We start from the raw sequence: 13157 nt of genomic DNA, 5'->3' as shown, positions 1-13157 counted from the left end.
TTATTTCAGAATTCATTCATGAACGTTGAATGTTTCTAAATCCGCTAAGCACAGTTACACATTAGATTCACTAAGTACTTTTGTAAAAGCAGTTGGCTGTTTGTGTAGAAAAAAGAAAATCTTTCATCGACCACTGGCTGACAATGGTTATACTTGCCCTGGGTGTGGCAAAATATGTAGGTCACAGCTGGGGCTGCATAGCCACAGGAAATACTGCATTCCTCATTAATCTTCAGACTCGAAGACAAGCCTTATTATTATTTTTATTATGACATCCACAAAAATAATGAGCCAAAGTAACTTAAATTCTTCTTCAAAAACCATATAGATCAGAACCAGTTGCCCAATCAATATTGAATGCTTAGAAGTCTATTTTGTACTAGCTTATAAAATAAGTGTTCCTTCTTCTCTAGTGCCATTAGAACATAGAACTGAATTAGCCAGGTAAACCAATGACTTAGATTTTAAATCATTAATTAACATGCATGACTACATTAACACATAATTATTTTCTGTTTTAAAGGAACATCTGTAATATAAACAATAAGATACTTCTGTTTAAAAACAGCAAACATTCTTGAAAATATATCAACTTAAAATAAAGCAAATTAAGAAAAATGGAGTATAAATTTCTTTATTTGTCGATGGTTAAGCATATAATTTTAAATATTTTAAAATGTTTTTAAAACTGAACAAAATTATATTTTAAAATTTCTCTATGGGCCTATATGAAAATATGTCCAGACATGGCATAATGAAAGAGGAAAGATACAAAATGGTCTTAAGTACATGTAAAAGTTAAGGAACTAGACGTTTGATATAATTACAATGTGATTGAACACAATATAAAACTGTAAAAAAAAAATTATCAATCTGTTTTGAACATTGACTTAGAATCATTTACATCATAGAAACTTGGACCAAGAATTTCACTCTTGCTCACATATCACTAATCATCACTATAAAGATTGAGTATGAATTTTTAGCCTATCAATCTCCATCAGAAAATCCATGTTATAAATAAATGCTCAAGAAATGTAATATCACTAATTTACTTTGTTGAAAGACTAGATCAAACAAATTTAATATATAGACAAACATGTTTAGTAATGACAAGTATTATTCCTATAAATCTAAAGCATTGTGGACATCATAATGCAATGAGTAACTTGGATTAATTTAAGCCCAGGACAATGAAAATCATAGATGACTTTATCTACAAGACTATCAAATAAGAGACCACTTTATTTAATATACAATCAACCCCTCTATTCGAGACCTGTGACATGGCATCCAGCTATTGGTTTAAATTACCCACAGGTTGAGATGTCACATGTCATGTTCAGGCTTTCTATAAGGATTGGTCTCGCTGTTACATCACATTAGAAAACAAACTGCTTGACATTCAATGAAAACATTTTTTTTTTGTAAGTAATAATAAAAGATTTCCAATATGATGATGATAAAAATATAAAGTCAATCTATTGTCTTGAAGATTAGATTACAATTTTTACACTCATATATTCCATTGAAACGAACGTGATAACAAAAAAAAAGTACAAACTTCATCTAAAAAAAATAAATAAAATATCATTTTTGGGCAGAACCAGCTGCCTTTGAAATTAAAAATATTTTTTTATCAACAAAGGTAGATACTTGAATATTATACATACAAAAAAAAAAACAATTCATTCAGGATGTTCCACAAATGGCTACAATGTCCCATCTCAGAATTGGACAGATTTTTTAAGGTCTAGAAAACATTCAACAAATACAGTTTTATTGATAAAGCTGCAAATTGATATGACTCTTTTAAGTTTTATTTTTATTAGTTCAAAAACATACGGATCATCATAAAAACACTCAAAGATCATGGGAACAAAAAAAATTAGCACACCCACCTTTACTTTTTCTACATACGAGAAGTAAACATTAAAGCTGAATAAACTTAAGAATTCCTTTTAAATCCCTTTAAGACTTACTGCTACATTTTAATAAGAGAATTGTGATAGATATTATGTTTAATGCCTTTATGGTCTTTTAACTGAGTTTCAACAGGCAGGTGAATAAGGTTAGGCCTACACACCGAAGCACACAGAGTAATGATTTGTGTGTTTAATGTCTTATATTTCTAAGAATTATAAAGTAAATCCAAATAAAAAAAAAACAAATTAGAAATCTTGTTAAATACGAAACAGAATAATTCTTTAATGACTCACTAAAATGTTTGTAAAATGTTTAACATAATTCGGATGTTCCTTCAGAGTGGAAGATAGTTTACTTCCTAGTCCAAACCTCCCGCAGGACGACGGGGGATGGGAGCGGGCAGGGTTTGAACCCTCGACCGTCAATATATCCGAACGACAGTCCAGCGTGCAAACCGCACGACCAGGCAGCCATCCTAATAGAACAACTGACTGAACTGATCAGATTTGAGATGCCTGTTCCTTTTCTTTTTATAATTTCTTCAAAGGACCTTTTCTCTTTGTTCTGCATCAGAAATTCATCCCTCTCATCTTAGTGCTTTTAGTGTGCTGCTTTACATGACAAGAATCCCATTCTCTACCAGGAGCTTGTTAACTAAAGTGAATGCCATCCATAACATGGCTTTGCACTCTGTTAAAAGACCTAAAAATCTGTGGGCACCAAAGAAGCTGTGGAAGTTGCTTATGACCAATCTCTGTTGAGAGAGCTTGACCCCCTATGTGCCCAATAGTGCAGGAAAAGTCTGCCATTTATCAAGTGGTCTACAACTAGCCCATAAATTCCATATCAAATAACAAGATTAGAATAACTAAAAAATGTTCATAAATAAAGCAAATAACAAAACAGTATTGCCCTAAACTCTTCCAATTATTATTTTCTTGAGACTAGATAAAATAATATGTTGATGCATATTTTTTTAAAAAACATTTAAAGATTTGTCCATTTTAGTGTCAAATAGTTGGTCATTCATACACTGATAAAACAAATGTGTTAAAAAAATCATAAGGCACAATTTAGTACAACTTTGAAGCAACAAAACTGTGTATTCTTGGATTTCTGTTAGGTAAAAAAATGACAAAGTTGTTTTTTTTTTAAATGTGCACAAGCAATAGTATACAATTATGAGATTTGAAATTTAGTAATGATAACATTTTACTGGCACACAATCCCCATAACAGCATGGTAAAAAAAAACAAGAATTTATTTCACTAAATAGTCTCAAACCCATATCTTGTTTTTTTTCCTTCTCTCTTTGCCAAGTCTTCCTTAAACTTCAAAAATATTACATTTGCCAGTTATACAATTTTGTATAGAAAAATTATTACATCCTATAGCCCCCAAACCTGTTGAAGGTAAGTAAGGGTTGATTCTGAACCAAATTATATCACATGAATATCATCTATTTTTAACATTGGTGTGAGTGTTACTATTTGAAATAGGAAAAAATTAATTTGCTCAAAATTACTTTTAAAACCCAGATCAAATCATTTTCTTCTTAACATAAACATTTTTCACTCATACAATGTACACTTATTCTACAGTAATATCAGTTAACCGTATATCTGTCAATTTGTCATTATTACTATTGAAAAACAATGGATAAGAGTTTTCATTTGAAGAATCTGGTTTCTCCACATCTTTTTTGGCATTGTTTTTAGGTTTCTTTATTTTTGGCATGGTAAGTTCTAGACACTTCCAGAATTTTTCCTCAGCCTTGCATATTTTGGCTTGTTGTTTGTCTGGATCATGGGAACTGTGCTTGCTTACACGTACTGTATTCCAAACACAGATTAAGTTATTTGATGATTTGTCATTGCATTGGGATGTTGCTTCTGCTGAGATCTGTTGTGGATATTTTAAACATTTAACAGAAGCTAAAATATGCTTCAGAGCTTTTTCCATAGTGGTTTCCTTGATTTAAAAGAACAAAAACAATATGCATTAAATAGTAGGCTTTTATAGAAGAATAAGAAGGACTACATAACGTAATAGGAACAAGTAAAATATCAAAAATACTTTTTTAAAAACAAAGCTTCAGTTGAGTGAAATTGAGCATCAGTTATTTTGAATCAATCTTGGAATTAATTTTTACAGGTCATCTATTCAGCTCACAAATTCATCATCAGGTCAAAAAAACAACAAAACACAAAAGTTAGACCTTAATAATTTTTTGAAATAGTTTCTTCTAAAATTAAATTTGGTCTAGAGAATCTTTATATTGAGCAGACAGGTGTCATCAGGTATTTCCGCATATAGGCCCTATTCATTAAAGATTTTAAAAAATAAACAGACATTTTGAGCATCTTCATCTGAGTCTGACTCTATAGGCCTAGCATTAGAATTTTATAGTATATGTTTAATTAGGATTTTTTTTTTCCGGGAAGAAGAATTAGGGCGGGTGTAAAAAAAAAAGTTAATTTTGTTTAAACTATCATTCATATAAGTAAAATAATCATTCTTACAAAAATCCATTAGCAGAATAGTCTTTTAAAAAAACAAATTATGTTGTTTGTTAGTAGCTTTAGACTAAAAAATAAATTTTTGCAATTGGAAGTATTTTTATTTAGTGTTTTGTTAGTTTTGTAAAATGTTTCTACATGTTTTGGATGTTTCTTCAAATTTTGAAGATAATTATATCCTAGTCGAATCCTCCCTTCGGATGACAGGGGATGGCAGCGGGCGAGATTCAAACCCGGGACCATCAAGGCCACTGAACAAAAAGTCCAGGGCATATATCACATGACTGCTTTCATGCTTATAGCATCAGGTTTGGGAAGGAGGGAGTCTAGAAGGTTTCCGTGATGCCTTTTCAAAAGCAATAAAAATAATGTTGTTTGCCTCTGAATTCGAACTTGAGCCTCCTTGATGGAAGGCAAATGTGTTTACCGTTTTGCTAGTGTTCAAATACTTATAAAAAAGAAAGCTTTATAATGCATTGTTAGTTTAGAAATTTTAAAGAATGACCTAATTCACTAAAAAAGATTGGTGACATTTTGTTTATGTGTATGTGTTTGTTGCTAGCACATACAGTCATTTCCCTTGATATGAAAGCTCATATTGGAGTGTTGTGTGTAACCTGTGCTATGTGAGAGTATGTTATTAATGAGTTTGATGTACCTAGAGTATAGTGTTGGCATAGCTTATTGAGTTCAGTGTGCTTTAGTGTATTATTAAACTTATCAAGCTAACAAAGCTTAGTGAATTTCCAATATAAGCAAAATTAATTAATTATAACTAATTGAATACTAATTTGTTAATTTTTTTTTTACTGATTCATGTATTGTCATTGACAATAAATAATTTAGTAAAGTTTCAACTTGATCAAAGAATGGAAAGTGGGAAAAATAATGTACCACCTAGACAGACAGAAGGAGTGAGTTAATATAAGCTTTGTAACAATGCTTTCATTAATTTTTAGGGCTTCTTACCTTTTCTAGTTTTTCAAGTATTATGGGAATGATTTTTTGCCTCAATTTTAAAGACTCATGTTGGGCTATCAAGTACTCAAATCTGTTCCATTCACTGCTGATATAATCCTGAGTAACTATCATGATAGTACAGCGACTTTTTTCAACAGCTTCTAAGATGTCCTCACTAAGTGCTAAATAAGCAAACAGTGTAGGAATTAAGAACAAATAACCCTTTAATAAACAGATTATTACAATAGATTTTAACATTATTCCGTCTTATTTATTTTTAAAGATTTTGTTTTTTATTCTTTAGGGTGCCTCTGAGTCCACCCAACTCTAATGGGTTCCAACTTTGGTTGGGGAAAGTAAAGGCAGTTGGTCATTGTGTTGGCCACATGACACCCTGTTTGTTAACCTTTGGTGAAAGAAACAGATGAACTTAACATCATCTGCTCTATAGACTGCATGGTCTGAAAGGGGAACTTTACTTTTTTTTTTTTTATAAATGCTTTATTTTTTAGCTTTAGGAGAGAGTTAATAAAGGTACGGTATGTAACAATTTTCAAAAATTAAAAACCCATTTTTACCTTTTCCTGGACAATTGTCCCTGGCCTGCAGGTACAACTTAAATCCACAATCTTCTAATTTGGGCCTCAGCTCATGATAAACAAACTTCTCAGCATTTGAAGTGGAGGACATAGATACATAGGCATCATAGAGTTTATCTTCTGAAAAGGAGGGAACAGAATAAAGATGTAGTTCTTATAACATAGATTACACATGAACACTGTCACAATGTGGAAATAAATATTGCTACAAATATGTTCTATTTATTTATTTTTGTTTATGTATCTATATCCAATTATTCCAATACCAAGCAAAGTTTTACATTTCTTTAAGCATCCATTTCAAAGTTAGATAGAGAATGTTTTTTTTTAAAACCAATGAGATTTAGGTTTATTAGTATTATGATGAAGACTTAAATCTAATTAATTAATTGGTTTCCTGGTTGATTTGAATTAAACCATTTCATGCTTAAAAGGCACTTAGAAAAAGTTGCTTAAATAACTCACCATCATTATCATAGGGCTTGAAGAAGTAAATTAACTTAAGAACAAAGATGACTCGAAGCCTCCATAGAACTATTGGGGTAACGACAGCAGCACACACAGCTAGTGCTGCAGCACCAGCCAAAACAGCTATCATTACACGAGCTTTTTGTTCCTTCTCATGTGCAATTGAAGCTGCAACTGTTAAAAAAATAGTGTTTTTTTTAATGACACACTTCAGAATTGATGAAAAAAAAAAGTCATAATCATATGTTTAAAAGTTAAAAGTATGTTAAAGGACAATGATAAAAAAAAAACAGGCCTGAAGCATAAAATTTATCTAGGAATTCTGAGGTTTACTCTCATTATGGCCATAAAATATAATAAGTGTTAAGCATTGAACTCTGTATATATTGAACTAGTCGAAGAAATGTAAATGAAAAAAAAAAATTTGTATATATATATATATATATATATATATATATATATATATATATATATATATATATATATAATTTTATTTGATGTTAAAGGGCTCACATTCTATCTCATTTAGTGGAGTGTGTCCTGGTAGAAGTTTCCATCTTGCCTTGACATGCTAAGGAACTTAACTTTATTGACAGGTACCCTTTAAGATCTTGTAAACTATGGGAGCAGATGATGTTAAGCTTATTTGTTTCTATGGCCAATGGTTAAAAAAGGTGTCATGTAGCCAGCACAACAACCAACCACCCTTTCTTTACAAACATATATTTGTTTATTTGTCAAATGTTTTACATGTTTCAGATGTTCCTTCAGAGTTGAAGATAATCTACTTCCTAGTCCAAAACTCCCACAGGACACTGGGGATGGAAGTGGGCAGAGTATGAGCCCAGGAACCATTGAGATGACTAAATGACAGTCCAGCGTGCATACCACATGGCCAGGCAGCCAGGTACCTATTAGAGTTTAGTGGACTCAGTGGTTTCCTAAAAATCCTAATGTTCCAAAATTCACAGTCTTCACCAAAAATGGAATTTTGAGAACGCTCAGTTTGTAAGCCAAATGCTTTACCACTCACCCACCATGCCCCTATCTTGATTGATAACTCACACTAAATATTTCTAGTCTCTATCAGATTTTGATTTCAGCTTATCATGGCCAATTCACCATTTAGCCACAAAATTTACCTTAAAAAGTGAAATAGTATCTAAAGATTATGAGAGGGCCAATAGACAATATGTTAAGGCAGAATCAAGAAATTCCATGAGAGTGGAGGGTCTATAAAATACATGATTTTAATTTACCTTCAGGGTCAACAATGGCTGTTTCACACAAATCACCTCCCCACTCATTGTGACAGTTGCAATGCATAATTTTCTGATTATAATTGCTAACATTCATTTGAATTCTGCACTCTCCATGATCTGGGACACATGCCAGGTCACAAGTCTCAAGACAGTTGATCCCAGCAAACCCTGGTTTGCATACACAATTAAAGAGATCAAAGCAGTTCTCTGGGTCTGGACAACTGAAACCAATAATTAAGTGAAATATCTTTTTAAAAAAGGAAAACAAATTATATATATACACTCAATACAGTTTTCAACAGATGCATTCATCTTTTGGGATTAAGCTAGAGAATACCTACATTAATAAATTAAATTAAAAAATAATATTTATCACGTGCTAATAATAATTAGGAAATTTTAGGGACTTTCTATACTAAAGTTTATGTTCATAAAATGCTTTGTACAAATATTCATACAATTTTTTTATCTACTAATAACAATAAAAAAAAAATTTTATTTAAAAAATTTGGTAAAATACTAACTTAATTGCAGACACATTGGCACAGTTGTTCACTGGGAAATCTTTCTTTTTTTTTGGTAAAGCTGGAGACAGAATAGTGAAGTCAGATTTTTAAATGTATGGTACTGATAGTATAATTTTAAATAAAAATTCATTCTGACTATAACTAATAAATTCTGATAAATATCAATAAATAAAAGTACATAAAAAACAATACTTTTTTAAAAAAAAGGAACAGAGCTTGAACAGTGTAATTGTATTAGATGGGACCATGTAATTATATTTGTAAAAGATCTAGACCAACAACAATAAATATGTGTAATTTTGAAATATTTTTACCAATTGTTTTTTGCGTTTTTGTTTAGCTCTTTGTTATGCTTTTAGCTTTCTCATTATGCTATGATCCTTTCACTTATGTGGACCAGTTGGAGAAAATGGGAAGGGACGGAAAGGGGGGGGAAGAGAAAGGAAGGAATGGATATCTGGGTGAATTTTACTATAATCGTTTTTTAAAAACATCTACAAAAAAATGGGAACGACCTGAATTTGAACTTATGGCTTGAGACTCCTCAAGTCGATATACAAACTTCTCTGCTAGTGAAGTATTATGAAAACAGAAGATTGTAATTGTTTGTGTCAAACTTACTATTGGGGCCTTACAAAGGCGACTACTTCAGTTTATAACACCACTTCAATCAAGTACAATATCTTCCACTTGTATGAGATACAAAAGAAAATAATTAATTATCATTAGTTAATTAACTAATTGGTATTTTTTTAATTGATTCTTGTGTTTTCAGGTAAAAGAAATAATTATGCAAAATTGCAGCTTGATCCAAGATTGGGTGTCGGAGAATAACGTCTAGAAATGTTTTACCAGACAGACTACAAAATGGGTTGATATTCTTCTTCTTCTTCTTCTAGCCAGCTTTTTGCTGCTGAGCTGTGAGCTCTTTTGCAGACTGTGCCAAGGAAAAAAATTGTGCTGTTTTCTTCAGTTGTTCAGCACTGCCGTACAGGGTGTTGGTTATATTGGGCTGTAGTGGAAGTAGGGTCTGCCTAAGGTGGATTAGGGAGGGGCATTCAAAGAGGATATGGCCTTTTTACGAATGGGTTGATATAAGATTAGTAAAAAGGCCTGTCAATGTAAGAAGCTAATCCTAGCAAAAGACAGAAAGGAATGGTGAGAGATAGTCAACAGATTATGTGTGGTGCACTTACAGACTAAGTGACATTTGAAGGGTTATGACATTACCATGATGTGTTGACATTGTGTTTATGTGTATGTGTTTGAAGGGTTATAACAATACCATGGTGTGTTGACATTGTGTTTATGTGTATGTGTTTGAAGGGTTATGACATTACCATGATGTGTTGACATTGTGTTTATGTGTTTGTGTTTGAAGGGTTATGTCAATACCATGATGTGTTGACATTGTGTTTATGTGTATGTGTTTTTTGTTAGCATGTACATGTAGAGTTATTCCCTTTTGATAAGAAAGTTCATATTGCTTTGTTGTGTGCAACCTGTGTTATGGGAGAGTGTGTGATTAAAAGAGTCTGATGTTTACAGCATTGGAGTTCAGTGCTCTTTAATGTAATACTAAGTTTATAAGTGTATAATTATTATTTAAGCTAACATGATGTCATATCAATTTCACCTATCTGATTACACAATAAATTTTTCAATGAATGAAAGTAACAGTTAGTAGACGTAATCTAAAATAAACAATGAGTGGGCTTAAAATATGGGCTTTTAGAACTTAATATGCCTACAAGTATTGAGCTTATGAACCAAGTTATTTAACAGTGCATTTAAGGTCGGCTTTTTAAAGCCTTTGAAGCGTAGGACGTAATCATCTTTTTTGAAGTAACATCTGTATTATATAAGATAAGATAAGATAAGGATTGGACTTTGCAGTCATCTTCGAGTCCATAGGATTTGAGAAATGTGCTCATCTCTGATCTTGAAGGAGGAGCTACATAAGGTCCAAGTAGTGCAAAGTTATTGCCAATTCAGTCATTTTAAAACCCTACTCCTTAGCCTAATCCACTCTTTATTTTGAATGTTTTTCCTTTCTTCCCAACTCCCTCAAGTCCTCAGCTCTTATTATGTTTTTATTTGTTACACTTACACTTCTTATCTTATAACATACAGACGTTGCTTCAATCAAAAAGATAATTACATCCTACATGTCATGCATCTAGCCATGCATGTTAACCTTTACTTTTAAGTCTCCATCCTGAAGGCTTTCTAGCTTTAGTGATTTTACTAAAGGTGTTACTCTAGTCAAATGTGAATATTTGTTTGTTATAAATCTCACTGCTCTATTCTGGGTCTGTTCCAGTTTCTTAATGTTTTCTTGAGTTGAGGGGGTCCCAAACAGAGGATGCATATTCTATTATTGGCCTAACCAAGGTTAAATAGCATTTTAGTTTTATGTTCTTATTTGATTCTATCTAAAAATGAAATGCTTTCATGCCTTGTTCAAAGTCTACAAAACTTTACTTACCAGAAGCTTTCATAGTAGTTTTCTTTGTGTTACTTGTTGTCAAAATTTGGCACATTGTTTTGTTGCATTCTTGACTATTCACACACACAGAAGAACTATTGCAGGGGTTTAGGACTTGACAATAATTAGGGTGGCAGGAGTCTTCACTTGGTGGCGTTGGATTTAAGAAACTAAAGTCAAATCCTACTGGATTCTGAATGGGAACAGTTTCTCCTTTTGCCCACAAATCATCTCCATCGTCTCCGTTTCCACCATTTCCAAAATTGAAGTTGTTTGGAAAACCATCCTCTGTATTCTCTACATTGCCGAAGTTGAAGTTTGGAAAGCTGTCTGCGGTGTCATTTGATTTGTTATCCACAGGAGGCCAAAAGTCGAAACCTTGACATGCAGAGGGCACAATAAGCGATAAACTGATCAAAGCTTTGAGAAGACCTTGATGCATCTCTGTAAAAAAACAAATATATTTATTTATATATGGGCCTATGCTTTATGTTGTTTCCTCATGGAGTGAAGCTGTGAGTCTCGAAGTCTCAAAATTTGAAGCAAGAAGAGTGGCCAGGGCGAAAGAGCGGCCAACCAACAGAAAGCTGAGAGAAGAAGAAGGCCTATCTGTAACTGACCTAACCCACCCATGCCACATATGCGGCCGGCTTTTTAAAGTGAGGATTGGACTTGACAGCCATCTTAGAATCCATAGAAAATGAGAAATGTGCTCATCTTCGACCACGAAGGAGGAGCTATATATATGTTGTTTGTCAATATCTTTGTGTGATTGAAGCTCAGCCGAAGCACAATATAGGTATATAAGCGAATCCATTATTACTGAATATGTAATATATATAGATCTATTGTAGGCCTAGATCTGTGGACTATATATTATAAAACACGAATTACATGTAGGTACAGACAGGGCTGTAAATTATTAAATTAAACCATTTTTAACATGTTATTAAAGGGTTCCTGGAATTCTCCTAAAATTATAAAATATAAGAAAAAGTCATGAAAATCTCCTGAAATTATTAAAATCTTCTGAAAACTGATGCAAATAATCTACTTAAAACAGACAAAATTGTCATTTCAGGGTGTCATTCAATATGGAAAACACCAATCCTACTCGCGATAAAATTGTTAGCTTTCATTTAATAAAAATGTAGGCCAAATAGGTCTAGTAAGCCGAATTTTAACCAAAACAATAAGTTCAAATACTTAATTTACTTTAATAGTCACTGGTATACAAATATAAATATAAATCTATCTCGACCTCTTTAAAAAACATCAAAAGCGATATTTTGCTAGTCAATAGTAAATCTAAAAGGCAGGTTTGAATGTTTATCGGCTTTTTATTGGAAAACTACTATCTACTGTAGATGGGTCTTAAATTTAATTTGACAGTGATTTTGTACTTATTTAAGTATAAATATTATGCAAAGACGAATTTATTTTCTAATACAAAATCTTAATTTTCACTTATTATCCTTATCACAACCCAAATTAGGCCCCGCGCAGTCAGTTTCGCATAGGGCCCGCAATCTGTAGGACCGGCCCTGGGTACAGATAACATCTAGAGATCTACAAAATACATATTTTTTAACTTACTTCAAATGTTATAAAAGCCTGTTCATTCTAAAAGATGGGCTGCTGATGTTAGCGTGAGAACACATCTTGACTCAAGTCTTGACTCACTGAAGTGTTTCTAAGGAAACAAGTAGCCTACATGTTATGAAGTGTTGTTGTCCAAACTGTGTACCTAGCGGGTTTCACGCACCCATCCCTTGTGTTGTTGGTCTTGACACCATTGCCGTGCGTGTGTAGCGGTATCCCGGAACTTAAGAATAACTTAGTAGCGTACACAATTGTTCAGGTTGTCACCGACCTACCGCTTCTCCCCCGTTTTCCTCCATGGGGCAGTTTAAGAAATAGTTTTGTCACATAACAACGGGATCTAGATCAAGATCTTTATATCTTTAATTTTTTTTTCGCCAGCTCGTTCTCTCCCCTTCGCTTTTTCTTACCACCTGTGTTTTTTTTTAAAGCTTTCTCTTTCGATAATACCATTCAGTCTCTTTTTCCCCATTTCTCTCTCTCTCTTTCTCTCCACTATTTCTCTCATATTCTTCCTTTCTATTTTTATTTGGCACTCTCTTCTCTTTCTCAATCATTCTCTTTTCTCAATCATTCTCTTTTCTCAATCATTCTCTTTTCTCAATCATTCTCTTTTCTCAATCATTCTCTTTTCTCAATCATTCTCTTTTCTCTATCATTCTCTTTTCTCAATCATTCTCTTTTTTTTAGCCTCATTTTTACCTTTCTCTCTTCAGTATTTCATTCTCCCTCTTTCAACAAATACCTACTTTGTTTCTTCTCTATTTTTCTCTCTCCTCCCTCACTGCCTGGTCGTGCGGTTTGCG

The 13157-nt window shown here is 32.7% G+C and overlaps 1 protein-coding gene across 2 annotated transcripts; it reads right to left on the bottom strand.

Annotated features, from left to right (window-relative positions):
- Window positions 1-620: 620 nt before the first annotated feature.
- On the bottom strand, window positions 621-12646 carry LOC106055880 (uncharacterized). 2 transcript variants are annotated; one of them, XM_056030356.1, is made up of 8 exons: window positions 12346-12646; window positions 10750-11193; window positions 8259-8319; window positions 7732-7955; window positions 6470-6646; window positions 5984-6124; window positions 5415-5587; window positions 621-3897 (listed from the first exon to the last, which is right to left on the bottom strand). In XM_056030356.1, the coding sequence occupies exons 2-8, from the start codon at window positions 11189-11191 to the stop codon at window positions 3517-3519; spliced, it is 1599 nt and encodes a 532-aa protein (XP_055886331.1). In that variant the 5' UTR covers window positions 11192-11193; window positions 12346-12646; the 3' UTR covers window positions 621-3516. The 2 variants fall into 2 exon arrangements, with proteins under 2 accessions (XP_055886331.1, XP_055886332.1); XM_056030357.1 differs by lacking the exon at window positions 12346-12646 and adding an exon at window positions 12011-12133.
- Window positions 12647-13157: the final 511 nt, after the last annotated feature.

This window comes from Biomphalaria glabrata, chromosome 5, assembly GCF_947242115.1.
Source record: "Biomphalaria glabrata chromosome 5, xgBioGlab47.1, whole genome shotgun sequence".
In the NCBI taxonomy this organism is placed as follows: domain Eukaryota; kingdom Metazoa; phylum Mollusca; class Gastropoda; family Planorbidae; genus Biomphalaria; species Biomphalaria glabrata.
This window is presented reverse-complemented; position numbering and strand designations above follow the sequence as displayed.

Excerpts from the sequence above, each read along its gene's own strand:
- LOC106055880 (XM_056030356.1), bottom strand. The coding sequence starts at position 11,191 with ATGCATCAAGGTCTTCTCAAAGCTTTGATCAGTTTATCGCTTATTGTG. Across the intron at positions 5,588-5,983 it reads GGACAATTGTCCAGGAAAAG|CACTTAGTGAGGACATCTTA; the intron begins GTAAAAATGGGT and ends TTGCTTATTTAG. Across the intron at positions 3,898-5,414 it reads TACTTGAAAAACTAGAAAAG|GAAACCACTATGGAAAAAGC; the intron begins GTAAGAAGCCCT and ends TTTTAAATCAAG.